We start from the raw sequence: 23,126 nt of genomic DNA on the forward strand, positions 1-23,126 counted from the left end.
CAAATCCTTATACTGTACATGGGAATAATACTGAAAACATGGACTTCTCCTCAGGGCTTTCCTAGTTAACTAATAGTCTTCTGTGCTCCTAGTACATCAATCCCATTTATATTTTTTACACTGCTCGAGTAACTTTCCATTTTGTAATTCACAACTGATGCTCTAAATGTGATTATGTTTGGATTATGAGTTCTTTGGGATTATTTCCAAATTTAGACATTTTGAGTGTAGTTCATGTTTTTTCTCAATTCAAACTTCTTACCTCAGTAACAGCACGAACAGAATAATCAGGTGTGAAGGAGAACTTTGTGGAATCAAGAGACTGAACGCTCCCTAGCATGCTTCCTTTGCTGAGCTGAGTGGATGCAGATGGGGATTCTCCTGAAAATAAGTTTAACAAGATACTGTATCTAATATCAAGTTTTAACTGTGTGAGCGACAATACCAAATACATTTCTTTTTGCAGTTGGCAGCATGCAAGTTCAAGGAAAGTTGATAAGCTCAAGTTCGATCAAATAAGTATTAAGGGAATCTGAAAGTTCAGTCGGTGCTATTTAAATATAAGTTTAATTGCAAAGTATCGAAATGAGATCTTATACAGGGTATATCAATCGACACTTCCAAATCCGTTCACTAAAACTTTTTACTTTTTTTTATTGTCAAACTGGTCAGTATCATCTTCAAAGATCAGTTGATTCATTTCTAATTTCTATGTTTTGTTCATATTTACCAAACTTGTTCCCCTTAACAGTGCTCCACCTTTCTCCTCTATTACTACCCCATCCATGAAAATACTGTACAAACATGGTGACACTATGCATCACTGAAGAGTCCAACATTCTCTACCAACTACTTTGCTCTCTCTCTATAAACAGTACAGGTTGTACCTCTCTAGTCCAGCATTCTGTGGTTCGGAAACTCCAGTGGTCCGGAACGATTTTAGTTTGTCCAATAGGTAGATAGGCAACTTTTTTTTTTTCTGAATTATTATTATTATTACAGGAGTATTAAATTTTTGCCCCTCAGGCCCCAATGTGGGTCAGTGACCTATGCCCGGGTAGGCTAATCCCTTAAAAAAAAAAAAAAAAAGTCGCGGGAAATTAAGGTTTGTTTACATCCGGCAGTTCGGCTGCTCTCTCTCTCTCTCTCTCTCTCTCTCTGCTTGTCTAAAAAGAGTACAACATTTAACCCTTCAATATATATGAGCAGTAAATAAGTGTTGTTTTCATATTCTTATGTAGAGTAATGACGATATGTTTTCACATGTGCTCACTTATATACGTGCAGTCTCACTTTTTTTTTTACCATTAATGGTTAGCTACTTATATTGTTCCATTTATTAGCATTAAATAACATTACATGTACTTCAAACAACCATATTAATTTGTTTACATTAATTTTACTACAGCTAAAATCAGGGTCTTATTTTCTTCAGTTTTATATGTAGAACCAATCAGTCACTGGTTTTGTAAGCTTTAACATAAACAATGCCGGCAGCCGTCTCGTCTTCTCGTGTGTTTTAAGATTCCACGTATTATTAATAAATTGTATTGTTAATTTTGCACACACAAACATTAATTCAATAAAAACAAATTCAGAAACATTAATTAAAATATATATGAACAGTAAATAAGTGTTGCTTTCATATTCTTATGTAAAGTAATGACGATATGTTTTCACGTGTGCGCATGCGCACTTACATACGCGATCTCTTTTTTCTTTACCATTATCGTTAGCTCCTTCTATTGTTCCATTTATTAACATTAAATAACATTACTTAAAACAACCATATTAATTTTACTACAGCTACAACCAAGGTCGTATTTTCTTCAGTTTTATATGTAGAACCAGTCAGTCACTGGTTTTGTAATCAACGAAAACAATGCTGTGTCATTTCCTCGTGTGTTTTAATATTCTACGTATTATTAATGAATTGTATTGCTCATTTTGCACACATAAACATTAATTCAATAAAAAAGACATTCAGTCATAAACAATAATGAATCTTTTGTACATAAGAGAAATGACGCTGTTTACACGATTATGCACGTCGTCTGCACGTTGGCGGGCCGATCAAACCCGTCGAAATTCAAGTTTCTGCCGTCAAATTTTTATTTATTTTTTTTTTGTGTTCCAATAAAATACGTTAAGAATTAAAAACTCGCGAAATTTGAGAAGCTACTATACGACCCTTCAATATGTCTTCAAAGAGACCATGATGCAGAGAAAGTGGTGCTGGTGCTTCCAAGCATAAGCACAAGTCACTATCTATCCAGGAAAAGGGTGAATTTCCATGGTCCGGCAATTTCCATGGTCCAGCACCGGTCAGGTCCCGAGGTTGCCGGACTAGAGAGGTACAACCTGTATAATGATTGTGATTAAACGACTGCACATTCATCCCATACATACTTATTACCTCCCAAAATGCTTTTCTAACAAATTTACCACGTGCTCCTTCTACATCCATAAATGCCACACACAAATTCTTTTCCTTCTTTAAAAAATTTTCAGTCATGTTCCTGAATGCAAATACACATCCTTTGCCATCGCATCCCACACTGACTTTACCACTTAACACATTATTTTTCACTTTTCAAATAAAAAGTTGCTTTTAGCCCAAAAATAACCTAATACTGTACCTTGGAATTGAGTGTTTGTTACATTTTGCCTTAAACATACATGGACTTTACCATTTAAACACGCTACTTTTCACTTTCAGTATAAAATAAAAAAGTTTGACAAAAAGTGGGATTGCCTCAGCAACTGTACATAAAGGAGAAACAGATATAGGAACTTAGAAGAAATAAATGAAAAAGAAAAGTATGACAAAACAGTAAATGAAAAAACCTAACCTTTAAACAATGTACAGTATAACAATTATTAAAAATAAAAACAATATGAAAATTGAAAGTCCACCTTTAAAATATAAAATACATACCTATAGATTGGACCTGAGAGAGTGCTGCCATTCCAAAGTAGGTAAACGGCCCACTTTCAAATGACAAGTTCTCTTTTCCTATGGTAACCTCCACATGACCCTCCAGTATGAGAACAAAGAAATCAACTGGTTTCCCCTGAAAATTAAATGGATTCCAGTGAGATCATCATATTCAGACATACCGGTACAGAAAAAATGAGTAAAATGAACTTCGTTAAAGCAATAATGTACACACAATTGCTCAGAATAAGACTAGTACACTATGACATTTGCTACAATAAGAACTGCAATATCTATTCTTTCTTCCTGACTTATTATGCATTCCACTAGCTAACCATAAGTAATTATTACACTATACAGCATTACACTGAAAATGGTTACACATTAATGTAGTAACTACAATAATTCTCTTAAAAAACAAGCATACCTGTACATAATAATTTTATAACCAATTTTAAGAAAATGAATGATAAAAAAATTATGAACTACGGTATACAAAGTCAAATATTAAAGAACCTAACATTGCCACTCACCTGTGTATATAAGTAGGTATGCTGCTGATCAACCCTGGACTGTTCCTTGTGTCGTAACTTAATGCTGTGAATGACATCTTGATTTAGCAGCTTTTTGACTATCATTTCTGACAGCTGACCTTCCTTAAATGGTTCAAGAGCTGAAACACAACAATGGTCTTTGAAGTAATCACAAAATATTTTTTAAATTGTATTATCAATAAGAGGCGGTCTGTATTTTTGTACTGCTGCTTCTACAACTTACTATCTATTTTACTGTCATAATATTATTGTCACTCTCCTTATAATCAATATTTTAAACCCACAAGCATTATTCAGACCCCAAAATTTCAGATTACAAGATTTACAAACTAATGTGAAAAAACAAAAAAGGTCAAATTTTAAACCTTTTAGTTGCATGTTACATAATGCATAGTATCAGTGCTAATTTGTCCAGCATTTTAGTTCATGAATCTGTATATCTAAGTTTCTTGCTCAAGAGGACTAATATTGTACTCAATTTATCTATAACAGTCATACAGTGTACATAATATTTGGATTAGACAATTTAGAAATGTGTGTGGTTAGCGACTAAAAAATTTGTATTCCTTATCTAGTTCAGTGATTCACAAGGAGTGAAATACATATTCCATAAAATTCTGGAGAGATAAAGAAGGAAGGCAAATTGATCCTTCAATCAATCTCAAGTTTATGTACCAAAAAAGCATCACATAATGAACCCTTTGGTGGATGTTAAGTGGTAAGAGAATAGATAGTAGGTAATGTTTGATCCATGTTGTTATTGGGTGATTGATTTCAAAATAGTTTCAAAATGACAAAACGAAAATGAACAGACAGAAAAAATCTATAAAGTAGTTTGTAATTTCTGAACAGTGGCAGATGCTCATTATGTTTTATATTTCCTGCCATTTGGAAATTTAAACTATTAACTGATAAACCCACCTTGCTTTCTGTTCCTTTCTAATCTAACACTGAAGAAAGTTCTCCTTCTCCTCCTATATTCAAATTTTCCTTCGTCAAATTTCTTGGATTTTGCTGTACAGTACTTATTCTCTTCATCTACATTGTTGCTCTATCAGTTATCTTTATACAGTATTTGCTATTTTCTCAATAATATTTCTGTTAACTGCATAAATTACTTATAATGGCAAAATATTTCTGAACCACTTAAGACAACTTACATGTACGAAGATACTGCAAAGCTGCTACCTGCAACTGGGGGGAGATGGGCGCACGCTTGTGATTTGTCTGGTTGCCTGGTTGGGAGAACTCTGCAAAGTCAGGTCGACCAACGTGTTGACGACGACGCCTGGAGCGATTATCAGCTGAAAGAATTCCAGAATTTAACTTGCATTTTTTTTTTCTGTACAGTATAGACTGGATTTACTCGGATTTTGTTTACGCGTTTGGTCATTTACGCGGTGCCTTGCCAGAATGAAATGTTTTAATTAAGCGGTAAATTTCATCATTTACGCAGGAAGAAGCACGGGCAGGGTGCGCACAAGGTCACCCAGTCATCAAAACATTACCGAGTTCTTCACCCGCCACCCACCACAGCCGGCCCAAGTCAGTGATAGTGATAGTGAGGATATGGACATTGAGGGGTTTGACAAAGAGGCCCTGCAAGCCTCTGTGGTGGATAGTGATACAATTGATACAAGTGATACAGGTGAGGGCCAATAATCTGCCCTCTGCCTCGGAACCAACTCCCCATCCCCGTGTGCCCAGCCATCTTTTCTACTAACGTAAGTGTTAAAAAACCTAATATTATTGATATTTCTCTTAAATATTAATTGTGTGTGCATACCATCATCAAATTTAGATGTTATTTATATTACAACGTACGTATTGTGTCAGAAAAAGTGTAGTTTGGGGGTCGGCCCTGTCTCTATTTCAATTAATCCCATATGTTCTGTTATTTCGTTTACGCATTTCTCGTTTTATGCGGACCTCCACGGGTTCAATTGACCTCATAAATGCAGACTATACTGTATTGAATTTTTTTCTAAGCATATGATATTCATTCAATGCTGATGACATAACATACTAATTTTATTTACCTTTACATACAAAACTAAACAATGTATGTAAAAAAAAAGAAATAAAAGGGTGAAAGAGCTGGTTATATGGTACACCTGAGAAAATATAAAGGCTTTCTTATAATGTACAAATAATAATTTTAAGACAAAATACAGAGAAAGCAACCAAGCCTTATCTTTAAAAACCAACAATACCTTATACAGTAATCACAAGAGTATCAAATTTCATCACAAGGTCATAAAAAATAGAGCAGTGACCTGTAGTTGTGGATCTTGTGTGACCTTACAGACAGATAAATTTCCTGCTAACAGCTTAAGACGATGTCAGAGCAATATCTATCTTCTTTACTGTTCCTCCATGTTACTTCTATTCACCACTTTTTTCTACAATTACTGTACTGTATTTACATAAGTCCAGTTGTGAACTTGTACAAGAAAGTCTAAATAAACTAGCAGGAAGGTTTATAAAAACATTTACACACAACATGCATGAAACAGTTGCTATACACCCAATATCATCCTAATCTTGCATATTTAACTATGCTAGAAAGATAATTTCAAACTATTAATTAATTCTCCCTATTTAAACATAAATATTTACAATTGTAAATTCTGGGGTATTGTGTAAAACTTTTAAGACTGAAACTTACTGAACACATCTGTTTCATCCACAATTTCTTCCTGAATGAGCTCTTCAATCACATCCTCCAGAGTAACAAGGCCCAACACTTCATAAAATGGATCACATTCGCCTTCATTGTTAACTTGATGAACAAAGGCCATATGACCTTTTGCACCTGAGGAGAAAAAAAAACAGAATGAAAAATTTGGAAAACTTTTCTTTGATGTACTGTACAGATACACAGTGAACTATTTAGCATATAGAATCCTCAGGACCAAGGGCATGCCATTCTCAAAAAAAGGCAGTTTATTGGGAGTATACTATACAGTACAGTACAGTAGGGTTGGGATATATCGCAACTTTATATAAAGATTTTTTTATATCGCTACTACCAAAATTATTGAAATTTTTATATACAGTATACTGTATAGCGATATTTATTTTTTTATTTATTTTTTTTTTTTGCGAGGGAAATCGGGCAGGAAATATTTCAAATGTACCGCCATGGCAAACAAATGCGTTATTTGCTCACCAGAGGCTCCACCATGGCTACTCACTCACGCATTCAGCCTTGTCCGCTCAGTCTTTCTAAGTGAGTGACGAGAAAGCAGCAGACAATGCTGCAGATTACGACTTCTAAGGTGAGTGTAAATAGGTTGCTAGTGACATGAAAAGTGAATTGAAGATAATGGAAAGTTTAATGGAAAAGATTTAATACTGTAACTAATATTTTTGGTGTTCATTTATGTAGGTGTAGGATTGTCGAATGAGGGTGGCAGTGTGGTGTTTGTTCTCAGGATGGTGCGTCTGCTGCCGAGTCTGGAGTTCCTGGGATGGTTCGTCTGCTGCCAAGTCTGGTGTTTCTTAATATTGATATTGAAATAGCCTGTTGTTCCTGAGTCTAGTGTTCATTGGTGCTTTAGTTAGTAAGAAAATGAACTCGTTAAGTCAAGTTTAGTCACTTTTTTGGGCCTCCAGAACCTAACCCCTATTTTCTCCACTGATTACATGTAATTACATATCGCGATTTAGTACCGTATATACTCGTCTATAATTCTACCTTGTGTATAGGTTGACCTTGATTTTTTGACCAAGAAATCATTAATTTATGATATGCCTCGTGTATAGGTCGACCCAAGTTTTTGAGGGTAATGGAACAACAAATTAGGGTAATAAAGCACCATATTTTATGGCATATAAAACTCATTTCAGAAAACCTTCACTAAAAACACTCTACATCCTATAAACTGAGGGTCGCTGTGCCTGAAACACCGAGCTCCGAAGGCAAATTGTTTACCATTTATTATTACGGCACTTTACACTGAAACGCGGGTAGTTTCAGCAAAAATATTGTATATTTCCATTCAAATATTTATTCAAGTCAATTAGGATAGAATATTATTGTAATATAACAGGTTTTTTAACTGAAAGCCATTCGAAAAGCAATTACGGTAACATCTTTTGAACAACGAAAGAAAGCGAATGTAATGGCAAAGGAAAAAAAAAAGAGATGGATTGGGAACGCCAACATATACGTGCGATGTACATTCTTGACCGTACGGGGGAAACGGCGCGGGGAGGGTGCGCAGTAGGTCGCTCTTACGTTATCGCTGATGTCATATGACGTATCGGACTGTGATTGGGCCACGCATCCTTACCACCCACGTATTCCCTCCGCTGCTAGCTGTGATTGGTCTAATGTAACATGACGTGCCCTGCCACCAGAGGGAATAAGTCGCTGACCTTAGGTGCGCCAGTCTCATTGTCCTCAGTCTCCGCGTATACAGTTCTCTCTTGTGCCAGCTAATCTGTTCAACAATGGCATCTGCTGGACCCCCACCACCCCAGAAAAATCTTGAATTACCTGGACCAAGCCGCCCCAAGCCCAAGAAGGTGAGACGCGCCTTAAGCTACGAAGTGAAATATAAAATCGTTCAGAAGTTAGAAAAAGGAACGAGGCAGGTCGATCTGGCGCGACAGCATGGCGTTAACAAATCTACGATCCTCACCATCAAGAAGGATGCCGCCAAGATAAAAGAACACATGAGCATCACAAAGTCTGCAGGTGCCTCGAGGGTCAAGTATTGTCAGAATAAGGTGCTGCTCAAGACGGAGAATTTATTGGTGAGCTACTTGATTCGTCAGGTGAGAAGGAATATGGCGGTCGACACTCGGGCAGTGCAGGACTATGCGAGAGAACTGTACGTATCAGTGGCGCGAAAGATGGGAATTGCAGAGCCCAAACCCTTCACTGCTTCCGCTGGGTGGCTGCAAGGGTTTATAAACGTCGTAACAAGATCACGAACATTGAAATTGTTGGTGAAGGAGTGAGTGCTGACCGTGCTGCGGCGATGGATTTTCCTCCATTCTTACGAGAAATTATGGAGGAAGGACAGTCCACCGACGACCAGGTGTTCAACATGGATGAATCCGGGCTCTTTTGGAAGAAATTACCTTCCAAAACATTCGTAGTCAAGTCTGCCAGCAAGTGTAGGGGCTGGAAGTTGCAGAAGGAGAGCATCACCGTCCTGTTCACCACCAATGCCTCCGGCACCTGTAAGCTCAAGTTGTCTGTGATCCACACAGCCCACAAGCCTACAAAAACATGGACATGAGCAAGTTAAATGTCCACTGGCTAACCTCAAGGAAGGCATGGATGTTCACTGGTCTGTCCCTCTCCTGGTTTGACGACTGTTTCGTTCCTGACGTGAAGAAATTCTGCGCGCAAAATAATGTGCCATTCAACATTTTGTTGCTCCTTGACAATGAACCAGGACACTCGCCCCTACTGTTGGATCGTCACCCCAATGTAAACGTGGTCTTCCTTCTCCCCCACACTACGTCGTTAATCCAGCCCATGGATCAGGAGTTGATATGTAACGTCAAGGCTGCTTTCTCCGCAAAGAAGTTTCGGCTCCTGAACGACTTGACCAACACCAAGGATGAATTGCGGAACCTTCTGAGTGGCACCGATAACGAGAGCGAGGATCCAGAACAAGAGTTGGCAGAGCATGAAGTGCGAGTCAAACAGTTTTGGAAGATGTTCAACGTGAAGAAAGCTGTTGATTTCTTGGTGGAGGCATGGGGGCAGCTGTCTGTGGCAACGATTCGTCACGCGTGGCGGCATGTGTTGCAGGGTATCCCAGGTGGGAGGCAGAGTCAAGCGGTGGCTGGAGAGGCTCAGTCTGTTACTGTGGCATTGGACATTGCAAGAAAGGCTGCACAGAGTGTTAGAGCTGCAGGCTTCTCCGAGACCACCAACGACGACATCCTGGAGGTAATCAGGCAACCTGAGGTGACTGCCGACGAGATGTTGGAAGATGATGACGTCAGTGAGGAGGTGAGGTGGTATGGCAGAACAAGAAGAACAGAAGTTAACACATGGTGATGTAAAGGAGGCCATCGAGTTTGCCCAGAAACTCAAGCTCATCCTTTCCAAAGACCCAGTGAATCACCGATACGAAGTCTCCAATAACCTTCTGTTGCAATTTATGGAGCAGTATATCCAGATGTATCACGACCACATCAATGCTAGCCGTCAACGTAACATTACCGAGTTCTTCGCCCGCAACCCACCACAACCACAGACAGCCCAAGTCAGTGATAGTGACAGTGACAATATGGACTTTGAGGGGTTTGTCAGGGAGGCCCTGCTAACCTCTGTGGTGGATAGTGATACAAGTGATTCACCTGAGGGCCACTAATCTGCCCTCTGCCTCAGAACCAGCCGCCATCCCCGTGTGCCTAGCCATCTCTTCTACTGACGTAAGTGTTAAAAACCTTGATACTTCTCTTATACCTGTACAGTACAGTATATTATTCTCTTATTGATATTTATCTTATATATTATGTGTGTGTCCATACCATCATAAAATTAAGATGTTCTTTTTACTACAACGGACGTATTGTGTCGGAAAAAGTGTAGTCTGGGGGTCGGCCCAGTCTCTACTTCAATTAATCCCATGTTCTGTTATTTCGTTTACGCGTTCCTCTTTTTACGCGGACCTCCACGGGTTTAATTGACAGCGTAAATCGAGACTATACTGTAAGTAGAATATTAAAACACACACGAGGAGACAAGATGGCATTGTTTTCGTGAGTGGCGATGGTTCTACATAAGAAACTGAAGAAAATAAGACCCTGGTTGTAGCTGTAAAAAACTTAATTTAAAAAAAAATTTAATACCTGTATGTATGTTTTAAGTAATGCTATTTAATGTTAATAAGGTGCGACGATTGAGAACTCCAATGTATGAACAGTAAGTGCGTACAAGTGAAAACATATCGTCATTTCTCTACATATGAATATGAAAGCAACACTTATTTACTGTTCATATATGTTTTAAATAATATTTACGAATGTAAAACTAAAATTCTATTCACCAATGGTGGTAAAGTCTAAAACATAAGGACAGTCAATGAATATTGTGCGAGTTTTTACTCGGATGACGATGTCATCAGGTTCAACTTCAACATAGACTACTGAAAGCACGTTGTAAGGTAAGTTAACCTATTGTAAGTTGGTGAGCTTCATCTGCTGAAGGCACTGCACAGCTTTTCATTACTAATTAGTACATATTTTATGTTTCCATTGTTTACTGGCAGTAACTGGTAAATATTTTTCATGTCTAAAGCTAAAAGTTGCTCCTAGCCCTTCCCATCATGCACGGATTCAACCTAATGAAACTATTACCCATGCATAGGTTGACCCCCAATTTTTTGCCTAAAAATTTGGTCTTAAAAACTCTAACTATACACGAGTATATGCGGTATATAGCGAACATCGTTGGACCCTATCTCACAATGTATCCCGACCCTACTGTAATACACTTTCTTTAATAAAAACATTAGTAAAGCCTCCGATAACAACGGTTCGACCAACAACTTTTCATATTTAAGATCCTACAGTAGTTAATTTAGGACCCAATTCAAATTATTTCCTTATTTCATTCACATTTACGACCAAAATATAATAAAAATAAAATAAAATTAAATGTCCATATAAATAATAACTAAATCCTGATATGTATTATAAAAAAAAATTAAAAATTACTTTAAAAAAAATGAAGAGCGCCTGGTCTTATTTTCTTAATTTTCTTGTGTAGAACTATCGTCCCGGATTCCCAGCTGTAAACACAAACGAAAACAATGGCGTCCCATCTCCTCTTGTGTGACCATATTATTATTCATTTATATTATACAAGGTGCATTCAGAAACATTATTTAAAGAATATTGTTTGCAATTTTCATTAATTGTATTGCTTTGGGGGGAAAAGAGGGTACTGTATAAAGCCACACAAAAGATACGATGATTCACCTTACACTGCAATATTGGAGGACACATTACCGTCATTATTCGAGGCTTTACTGTACTGTACAATAAATATAAAAATGTGCCATAATGTAAATAAAATAAGATCTCACAAATGTTGAAAAAGACTAAAAATTGTGTTGACCTCTTGCAATACATAAAATTAAAAACAATGGTGAAAATAATAATGAAAGTCCCTGTACATCATCAAATTACAATATTACTAGATGTAGAAAATGAGAAAACAAACCTTCTTTAAATTCTTTAAACATGACATCCAATGTAGTGTCAACAAAAACAAAGTTGCAGGGATTCTGGTAGAACTGACACAGTGTCTTGAGAGGTGTGTTATCATCTGGGTCAATGAACGCTAGATCCTTGATGAATAAAACTGCAATAATATTTGTACGTTCTCCATCATACACGGGTACACGAGAATATCCTGAAAAATGAAGTGTAAAATTAGTTTCCTGTAAAGTATGAAGGAAAAAGCTGTACAGTATCAGTTCCTTAGTTACAGCACTGTACAATACTGTACAGGTAGTTCTGCTATAACGCGATAATTGTGTTCTTGTAAAATATCGTGTTATAGAAAATCGCGTAATAGAAATAACAGGGCTTATGGAGAAAATAGGTTTAGGTGCAGATTACTCGAAATCGAAAAAATTTAGTAGTTAGCCTAACACAAAGGATAGCACAGTCTAAATAAATGTTACATTCATATCTAATAATGAATTCATACAGTAAATGTAACACTTTACTTGATGGGGGAGAAGGGTGATTTTGAGGTTGATAAAATCGAGCTTCTCTTCAAGTGTTATATCCTTTCTTTTATGATCATCACCGGGAATTCTATCACCAGAACGCTTCTTGTTGATATTCTTCTTTACTATATTCACAGTTAATACAGTACCACAAAATTGGAGAAATAGTAAGCAAAAATCGCGTTATAGCAAACAAGCGTTCGCGTTATACAAATATCGTTCCTAATTCATAAATCGCGTTAGAGCAAATTCGCGTTATCAAAATACGCGTTATAGCAGAACTCACTGTACCTTACAACTTTTTTTTTTTTTACTTTCATCAATAAAGTTTCCAATATCCAACTACAGGACAGATTTTTGTACTTTACACTAATAAAAATAGAACATGTACTGTACCAAACCTCTTATTTTTACATTTTCTTGTACAAATAGAGGAGCTGTACTGTACAGTGTACACGTATTGTTTAACGTCTCCAAATCAAATGGTGGTATTGTTTATCTTTTTAATGCCTAAATGTAAATTTTCTAGTGTGGGTTTGTGACTGGCTACTAGACAATACAATATAGTGAAAAAAAGCCACTTAGCAAAATACAGGGGGGGGGAGGGAGGCAGCATTAATAGTAACAATTACATTTGCATCATACTAGACCATTTAACAGTACAGAATTGCACAAGGAAATTAAAGTTGTGGTTTTATTCCCTTACAAGCTTCATATAATCAGTGAGATAAACAACAATTATGAAAGATGTGGTACAGTAATGTAGTCCCGGTATTTACTTTGGAAGTGACAAATGGTAGTGGTAGCTAAGTAAGCAACCCAGAATACTGTCGAGTTGAAATTGCACTTAAGTCTCATATTTTTTTAAGCACTGTATTATACTGTGCTGATAAATCACCATAAAAGTCAGAGATGCTGAGTAATTACCATTGCAATTTGTTAATTACTCTGCACATTTTTGGGTCATAAGATTTATCTTTGTTCAAAGTTTCAGGCCAGTATACAAAGGTAATGGGTATAATAGTCCTCCACAAGCTGATTAAGGATCTGTGATAAAAAGAAGAAAAAAAAATATTTGGTATACCGGTATACTTTTCTTCATGACTCTTGGAGAAATTTAATAGGCTTTTTAATGTTAATTACTCAGAATGTGTGATTTTCCAGAGGTGATTTTTGGTTTTTGTTATACAGTGTGGTTTTTGTGTTAAAACTTTTGTTTTTTGTGCTATTTACCTTGCTGCATTATGTCATTGATGGAATTAAAGTCTAGAATGGTGTCAACATTAAGCATAAAGACATCATCGAGTTTGGTCATAACCTCTCCAACAGTCTTCTTGTGCAGCTCCAGGGCGCCACATATGATGTTCTGTTCCTCTTTCTGAAGATCATTGTGGTCATGTGTTACCTGCAAACATGAAAAAAAACTAATTTAAGTTTTCACACTCATTACAAGTTAAGGATGTTATTCATTGTCAAAATGAATAGGTAGTACAGTACAGTACATTATCATAATACAGTACTTTATGTACAAAATTCTAGCTTAACTTCAATACAGTACAGTACTGTAATAGTATTCACTGAATAACTTTATATGATTTGTAGCAAGCATGGCACTGAATAATAAATTAAACTCCTCATGAAAAGGTGTTGAAAAAATATATACCAGTCAGGGAGCCAAAAATTAAATTAATGAAGCTACAGTGAGTTCTGCTATAACACGTGTTTTGACAACGCGAATGGGCTCTAACGCGATTTATAAATAGAGGAACGATATTTGTATAACGCGAACGCTTGTTTGCTGTAACGCGATTTTTGCTTACTATTTCTCCAATTTTGTGGTATTAACTGTGAATATGGTAAAGAAGAATATCTCCAAGAAGCGTTCTGGTGATCGCATTCCCGGTGATGATCGTAAAAGAAAGGCTATAACCCTTGAAGAGAAGCTCGATGTTATCAACCTCAAAATCACCCTTCTCCCCCATCAAGTTATATTCATATTTTTTCAAGGTAAAGTGTTACATTTACAGTATGATTTCATTATTAGATATGAATGAAACATTTATTTAGACTGTGCTATCCTTTGTGTTAGGCTAACTACTAAATTTTTTTTTATTTTCTAGTAGTAATCTGCACCTAACCCTATTTTCTCCATAAGCCCTGTTATTTCTATTATGCGAATTTCTATAACACGATGTTTTACAAGAACACAACTATCGCGTTATAGCAGAACTGACTGTACAGTATATATATATAAAAAAAAAGTAGTAGTTTATATTGAGAGCAAAGTACAGTAACTGATAGATGATGAGAAATAGATGATCAGAAAACAATAGTTGTATTGGTGAGACCCTCATCCCAAAATGGCAGCAAAAATCTACTTAACACCTTGAGGATCTAATCAGACTCCAAAAATACACAAAAGATATGACAAAATTCGACTGCTCTACCCCAGATATAATCGAATAATATTTTGTCTAATCATGCTAACCAATATGAATTGGACGGTAGCATATCAACACCCCCTCCTCCCCTTCCCCACTGCAAGGTTGCATCAATGGACAATAATTAAACCACAAGCAGAATGCAAAAGCTTCCGTTTAAAATTGCAAAGTTAAATGCAAAAATTTTACTTACCAACAACGACAATGCCAGGTTGGTGAGATATATATATATATATATATATATATATATATATATATATATATATATATATATATATATATATATATATATATATATATATATATATATATATATATATATATATATATATATATATACATATATATATACAATCAACACCTCAACCCGACAGGATTCGAACCCACGGCCCACGAGCACATGACTGTGACCGGGGAACGCGAACCGCTGGACCACCAGGATACTAAAAGCAGTCCTAGACTCTGTTGTATTTCACACAAAGCCTGTTCAATGAGCTTATGGCGCCGTGAACCTCTAATGGGGATTACCCGTATCACGTAGGTGGTCAGAGTAACGTTTTACCAAATCCGGCTTCGAAACACGAGGATCCATATATATTTCACTAGCTCAATAAACACGCGGACTTCCCCATTAGAGGTTCACGGCGCCATAAGCTCGTTGAACAGGCTGTGTAGCGTTCTGGTCTGATCATGCTAAATGAGAGATAGAATCCTGGCGAATAGTATTGATTATTAGAAGTCAGCACGTGTTTATTGGGTAAATGAAAAAAAAAAAAAAAAAAAATATATATATATATATATATATATATATATATATATATATATATATATATATATATATATCTGATTATACCCTTAGCAGTCCAGGTGAATTGAACCCCAGAGGTCGCGTTAAATTGAAATCATGATTAAGTGAACAACATATAGGATTAATTCCAATAGAAACGGCCCGACCCCCAACTCCACTTTTTGAAGGCACATACCTATGTTGTAGTAAAAATAACATCTTAATTTTATGATGGTACATGCACACAATTAATACTTAAGAGAAATAGAGAAATACAGTCGCCAAGTTAATGTCCATTCAAATAATGGACTCGACTCCCTCCCCCTCTCACACTACACTGCCGGCTCTTCCCTCTCAGAGAAATTTTTGGGGGAAAACCACTAAATTTTATAAAATAATACCTCAAACTAAATTTAGGATAATACAATTGACATTGCTGGATTCCTTGTAAGACCAGGAATATTTTGAATATAAATGTCATATATTTTGTACAAAAGATAACATAGTTACCTAGAGAAAAATTTTATCTAAAATTTGTATGTTTAATGCAAAATATATGATGTTTATATTCAAAATGATCACCAAATTATAAGAATTCCAGCAATGTAAATTATATTCTGACCGGGTAATTTGTATGAATTTTATGAGCTAAAACAAATATCTTCAGTTAATAAAAAAAAAAATAGTAAATTATATTCTGACCGGGTAATTTGTATGAATTTTATGAGCTAAAACAAATATCTTCAGTTAATAAAAAAAAAAATAATCTTCACGACACTATCTGTCAATCAAAGTACCCCACCTTGCCTCCCCCCCTCTTCCAACCGCGCGGTCAGTCCCAACCCTCCCCCCCACCCCCCACCAATCCTCCCTTCCAGAGTTTTTAACATTTAGTATTAAATAATACCTCAGATTAAAGTTAGGATAATATAATTGACATTGCTGGATTCCTTGTAAGACCAGGAATATTTTGAATATAAATGTCATATATTTTGCACAAAAGATAACATAGTTACCTAGAGAAAAATTTTTATCTAAAAATTGTATGTTTAATGCAAAATATATGGTGTTTATATTCAAAATGATCATCAAATTATAAGAATTCCAGCAATGTAAATTATATTCTGACCGGGTAATTTGTATGAATTTTATGAGCTAAAACAAATATCTTCAGTTAATAAAAAAATAAATAATTCTTCACGGGGTAACAGATGGTCGGTCGGTCCCTCCCTCCCCCCCACCAACCGTCCCAAGGAGATGTGTGGGATAACCACTAAATTTTAATAAATAATACCTCAAACTAAAGTTAGACAGCTGGATTCCTTAAGACCAGGAATATTTTGAATATAATGTATTTGCACGATAACATAGTTACTCTGAGTTTTATCTAAATTTAGTATGTCTAATGCAAATATATGATGTTTATTCAAATGATCACTAAATTATAAGACCAGCAATGTAAATTAAATTTGGCGGTAAGTATGAATTTTATGAGCTAAAACAGGCAGTCAGGCAGGTGGCGGGTGGGGCAAATCTAAAAATAGCATCTCGAGATGATACCTCACGGATATGTGAAAAAATCTGTTATATATATATATATATATATATATATATATATATATATATATATATATATATATATATATATATATATATATATATATATATATATATATATATATATATATATATATATATATATATATATATATATATATATATATATATATATATATATATATATATATATATATATATATATATATATATATATATACAGTTGTACCTCGCTTACGCGTTTCACTTTACGATTTCACATACGTGCCCCACAGAACCTAACTTTCACTTTACGTGGTTCATCTACCCATATACGCGGAAGTATAATTTTTTTTTTTTAGCTCATAAAATTCATACAAATTACCCTAGAATATAATTTACATTGCTGGAATTCTTACAATTTGATGATCATTTTGAAAAAACATCATAGATTTGCATTAGACATACAAATTATGTAATGTTTACTCTGAGTAAATATGTTATCTTTTGTGCAAATATATGACATTTATATTCAAAATATTCCTGGTCTTACAAGGAATCCAGCAATGTCAATTATATTAGCCTAACTTTAGTCTGAGGTATTATTTATTACTAAAAAGGTAAATATTCTGGTTTTCCCACACATTTATCATGGTAGGGAGGAACCGACCGACCATCTGGCACGGTGTGAAGAATATTTTTTTTTTTATTAACTGAAGAATATTTTTTTTTTTATTAACTGAAGATATTTGTTTTAGCTCATAAAATTCATACAAATTACCCGGCCAGAATATAATTTACATTGCTGGAATTCTTACAATTTGATGATCATTTTGAATATAAACATCACAGATTTTGCATTAGACATACAAATTTTAGATGTAATGTTTACTCTGAGTAAATATGTTATCTTTGTGCAAAATATATGACATTTATATTGAAAATGTTCCTGGTCTTACAAGGAATCCAGCAATGTCAAATATTATCCTAACTTTAGCCTGAGGTATTATTTGTTACTAAAAGTTAAAATTAGTTTTTCACCCAACATTTCTCTGGTAGGAGGAAGGTGGGGTGTGGAGGGTTGGGACCGACCGACCATCTGGCGCGGTTGGAAGAGGGTGGAGTGGGTTAGTTTTGATTGACAGATAGTGTCGTGAAGAATATTTTTTTATTAACTGAAGATATTTGTTTTAGCTCATACAATTCATACAAATTACTGACCAGAATATAATTTACATTGCTGAATTCTTACAATATGATGATCATTTTGAATATAAACATCATGGATTTTGCATTAGACATACAAATTTTAGATCTAATGTAATAATTTGTTTACACAAAGCAAGTATTATATCTTTTGTGCAAAATATATGAAGTTTACATTCAAAAATATTCCTGACCTGCAAGGAATCCAGAAATGTCAATTATATTATCCTAACTTTAGTCTGAGGTATTATTTATTACTAAACGTTAAAATCTAGTGTTTCACCCAATCATTTCTCAGAGAGGTAGGGCCAGTGAGCTGGGAAGAGGGGGATTTGAGTCTATTATTTGAATGGACATTAACCTGGCAACTGTATTTCTTTAAATATTAATTGTGTGAGCATACCATCATAAAATTTAGATGTTATTTTTACTACAACATAGGTATTGTGTCGAAAAAGTGGAGTTTGGGGGTCGGGCCAGTCTCTATTGGAATTAATCCCATGTTCTGTTGTTCCATTTACGCGATTTCACTTAACGTGGTACCCTGTGGGTTCAATTGACCGTAAATCAGGTACTACTGTATGTATATATATATATATATATATATATATATATATATATATATATATATATATATATATATATATATATATATATATATATATATATATATATATATATATATATATTATATATATATATATCTAAATTCAATTGGTTCTAGAACCTTGTTCGTTATAGCATTCGTTCATAAAGGATTAATCCGCTCCAGGCCCCAAATACAACCACTTAACACTGAAAATATAATAAAAATTAAAATTATAAAAGTGTATGCATCTAAACCCCTGAAATAAAGAATATCATTAATACTTGTTAAAAAACAATAATTAGTAAAAAAAAAAAATCTTTTTTAAATAATGTTTGTTGTAGGAGTTTCGTTCGTTATAGCATTCTCAATTTTATAGGTAAAACCGTTGTTATAGGAATATTCGCAGTAGGATCCTTTTCGTTATAGCATACCCACTGTATATATATATATATATATATATATATATATATATATATATATATATATATATATATATATATATATATATATATATATATATATATATATATATATATATATTACGAAGAGACGAGGTAGTAATAAATACGACCAGTTGTAGAGCGATGATTCACGTGTTAAATTACATACTGTACCGAGTGATATCAGATGATGACATACATGTGCACTGTGAAACATCAATTCTGACAAATCTAGTGATTCGCTTACCTCTAGTCTGCGCAGAGAACTACAGTAAGACCCAGTTATCAGCACAGTGTCACTTATGAAATTTCAAGTTTCTGGACTTAGAATTTTAGATAAAATATCTGGACTTTCTGCCTGGACCCTTTGGTTGGTTGTTTTCGCATCTGTGAATGCACAGTGCGAAGAGTGTGACGTGGTAGTGACTTATTTACCAAACTACCCAACCACCCCCAACACCTCTACCCTACTCCAGCACTGTGAGAGGGCAGTGACGCTGTGGTGACGTTGTCGCCACCACTCTGAGTTCTTCCCGTCATGGTGTCCAAGGGCATTATGGAGTACTCTGGACCCGCCACCCTTGTCAACCTGGAGGCCGACCTAGCGCTAAGTGACAAGGATAAGCCCTCTGGGGAAGTTTGGCCCCCTCCTGCTTTGCTTAGCCACCAGGCCTCTAACCACCAAATGCCCCTTGGAGTCCACTTCAGACAGTGACAGAGAATCTCCATTTCCTGCCCCCCAAACCCCCAAGAATACAGAGGCTTCTGCTTCTCAACACGTGGCTCCTTCATATCAACCCTCTTGCACTTCAGCACAGGAAGCCCCCAGACCGGGAACACGCAACCCACCTGACCACATACAGTTTCTAAGCACATCTCTAGGGCCACTTCCTCTCTCTTGCACTTCAGCACAAGAAGCCCCCAGACCGGGAACATGCAACCTACCTGACCACAAACAGTTTCTAAGCACATCTCTAGGGCCACTTCCTCTCTGGCTGCTTCCCAGCTCGCTCCTTTACATCCGACTTTTGCTCCCTGAGCAGACTCCATGAAACACCTATTCAAAGGAAACCCCTCCATTTATACAAAAATATGCTGGCTAGCCGAGGTCACCAGGACCTTTCACCTGGACTAGGACTTTGCTGGGGTCAAAATGTCTGCTGTTACCTCTTGCTTCATCTACATCTCTAGATGATACACAGACATCATAGATAAGGTTAAGACTGGCGAGTTCCTGTCCCTGCTCTTCAATGTTCAGGATTCACCCAACAGGCCTCACAAATTCCCTAGCTACCTGCTCACTCACTATCCTATGTGCATTGATCTTTCCCTTGCCAAAGAAATTCCCAGTATCCACTCTGCTTGTCCTGTCAATTCCATCAGAATGGTAAACCCATCAACTGGCTTGTTGTCTGGAGTCTTCCAGACCCCCATCCCACACACCAGGCTTCTTCCCATGTCTCCCATTCTGTGAACTACGCAGAATGAAGACCAAACAACCATGGTGCTTCAGGTGCTGGGGAATCAGTCATATATCCCATTACTGCTATGCTCCAGAGAATTGTGCCTGGTGTGCTGAGACCCGACTCTCATTCCTGCCCTTACCGGATCCCTTCACCACCCATTACCTCCGATGCCTCTACCTCGAGGCTACCGGTACCACTCTCATCTGCATCTTATACCTCTCATGGAAAATGCCTCTCTGCCATGAACGAGGAGTCAATGTCTGGCACGCTGACACGGTTGCACAAGACACCAGTCCACCGCTCCAGCCTCGCCACCAATGCCGCCTGATGTGTCGCTGGTGGGGTCCTTGTGCACCCGCATCTTTGCCACAGGGCGCCACACCACCTGTCACCGCTACTATTCCCGATTCCGTCGAAGTTCTTGCCCTCCGTGATGCTGTCAACTCTTCGATGTCTCAGTATACCTCACTTGCCATTGAAACTTGCATTGGTGGTCTGGGAAGCAGGCATACCAATACAGTACTGAAAACACTCTTGCCCCTCTTGTGAAACTCAACAGGTCATCATGTCGGTAAACGTCAAGTTCGATAACCAGATACCACTTCACATTATCTCATGAAATGCCTATGGAATCAGAAACAATACAAAACTGGCTGCACTAAAAGGTTATGTTTCTCACCATCATCCACTTACTGGCTACATTCCCTTTGTTCATCTTGCCAGTAATGGTCTCATCAGCTATGCCTGCTCCTCCATACCACATCGACTTCTTTGCTGCGCTGAGGATGACAATATGACCTTCCAGCTTTTTGAGATAGCAGTGGGTGAAGCCAAGATACGTTTATGTATTTATGTCTACCCAGCCCGTCAGGATAAATCTCTCTCTTCCCTACTCCTCCAATCTTTGGCATGATCTACATGGAAGATTTCAATGTTTGACACCCTGAGCTTGGGAACCTCTCTCCTAATCCCAACCAAAATGGGATTCGTCTTCTATTTCCCTGGGATATTGGTGATGCCACTCTCAGGAGTTACTCCTGATCACATCTTTACATCCGACCACGTCGCCTCAGACTCCATTACTCACTCCCAGCTGGACCACTCCTTACCCAGAGTTGTACCTGTGTTATCATCCCTTCCAAGTACTGCCCTACCTACACCTCGTACATGTTTAACCTCCACACATTCGATTTAGAGTCGCCAGAGAAATTATTCTCCTCCCTGGTGAACTCCACATATAACTTCCAGTCACTATGTTTCTTGGCCACACATCAAACGTCACTACGAAGACTATGCCTGGACCCTTGATCAACGTATCCTACAGGCAGGAAAAAAGGCGAGTGTGTGGGGGGGGGGGGTCATGTAGCACCTCATAACAAGGTGGTCAAGAAAAAGTCCTCTAGTTCCCTTCACCACAGCTCTGCAGAGTACGCACAAGAACTTATTGAAACACGGTCTGAACAATCCCAAGCCCATAATCTCCCGGAGCACATTCAAGAGGACCTCACCTCCCAGTCAAATCTCCACGTCCTCCGTATCATGGCACCATTGCTGAAGGCCGATGAAGAAGATACGGAGATAACTATGGAGGAACTCCGCAGTGCCCTCATTCGGGGTAAGGCAACAGCCCCCAGTGATAAAGATGTCACCTACTCAATTCTCCTCCTGAAAGTCCTCGGCAACCTCCTCCCCCTCCTGCTTTACAATCTCTGTCTCCACACGGGGTATGTACCCAATGCCTGGACCTCTAGCACAATAATACCCATTCCAAAATGTGACACTTCCAAATTCAGACCCATTTCCCTCACCTCTTGCTTCAGCAAGGTGATGGAACACATTCTCCTTACCTGTCCCATGTTTCAGCTGGAGGACAAACTCTCACCCAGCTTGTATGGTTTCTTACCACAACAGGGAATGCATCACTGTCTCATGGAACTCTATACTTGCGTCTCCCCCATGAGTGTCGTAGCCTTCATCGACCTTTATTAAAAGCCTTTGATATTATCCTCAATCAACCAGTAGCCTCAGTGTTAAGGTAATTTCTTAAGATGGATTCGTGGATATCTCCGGAACAGAACCTCCCATGTCTTCTTTAAAAGAGACCTGTAGCTCCACAAAACACTTCAATCTTGGTACTTCTTTTTAATGTCCTTATGCATTGCCGACTTTATTTTTTCCCTGACATTCCCAGTACCACAGTTAACTGTTATACAGGTATCTGCATTCACTCGGAGTCGCCGGAAGATCTTCAACCCTCTTCAACTCATTCTCAGCGTTATCTTCGGCTTGTTGTCTCATCCTCTCCCCAGACAGGAATAAGATCTTCTCTCATTGCAACCCGGGGACACTCCCAGAATTCCTTGTGGGAGACAGTGTTATCCTTTCGTGTATGTAGTACATCTACCTGGGTGCACCTGTACGGATTACTCCAGCTACACCTGTATGACAACATGTC

General features: G+C 37.1%; 1 protein-coding gene across 1 annotated transcript in view; it reads right to left on the minus strand.

Moving 5' to 3' along the window:
- The window catches only part of LOC121855483 (unextended protein-like), a 47,240-nt gene extending 27,495 nt beyond the window's left edge, over nucleotides 1–19,745 (minus strand). The window contains exons 1-8 of the mRNA XM_042350458.1: nucleotides 19,677–19,745; nucleotides 13,440–13,611; nucleotides 11,693–11,884; nucleotides 6,161–6,307; nucleotides 4,653–4,796; nucleotides 3,472–3,611; nucleotides 2,939–3,074; nucleotides 263–381 (exon numbers count right to left, since the gene is read on the minus strand). Coding sequence (XP_042206392.1) covers nucleotides 263–381; nucleotides 2,939–3,074; nucleotides 3,472–3,611; nucleotides 4,653–4,796; nucleotides 6,161–6,307; nucleotides 11,693–11,884; nucleotides 13,440–13,611; nucleotides 19,677–19,745 — 1,119 coding nt within the window. The remainder of the gene's footprint in view (nucleotides 1–262; nucleotides 382–2,938; nucleotides 3,075–3,471; nucleotides 3,612–4,652; nucleotides 4,797–6,160; nucleotides 6,308–11,692; nucleotides 11,885–13,439; nucleotides 13,612–19,676) is intronic.
- Nucleotides 19,746–23,126: the final 3,381 nt, after the last annotated feature.

Source organism: Homarus americanus, unplaced genomic scaffold (genome assembly GCF_018991925.1).
Source record: "Homarus americanus isolate GMGI-L3 unplaced genomic scaffold, GMGI_Hamer_2.0 scaffold48406, whole genome shotgun sequence".
Lineage (NCBI taxonomy): Eukaryota > Metazoa > Arthropoda > Malacostraca > Decapoda > Nephropidae > Homarus > Homarus americanus.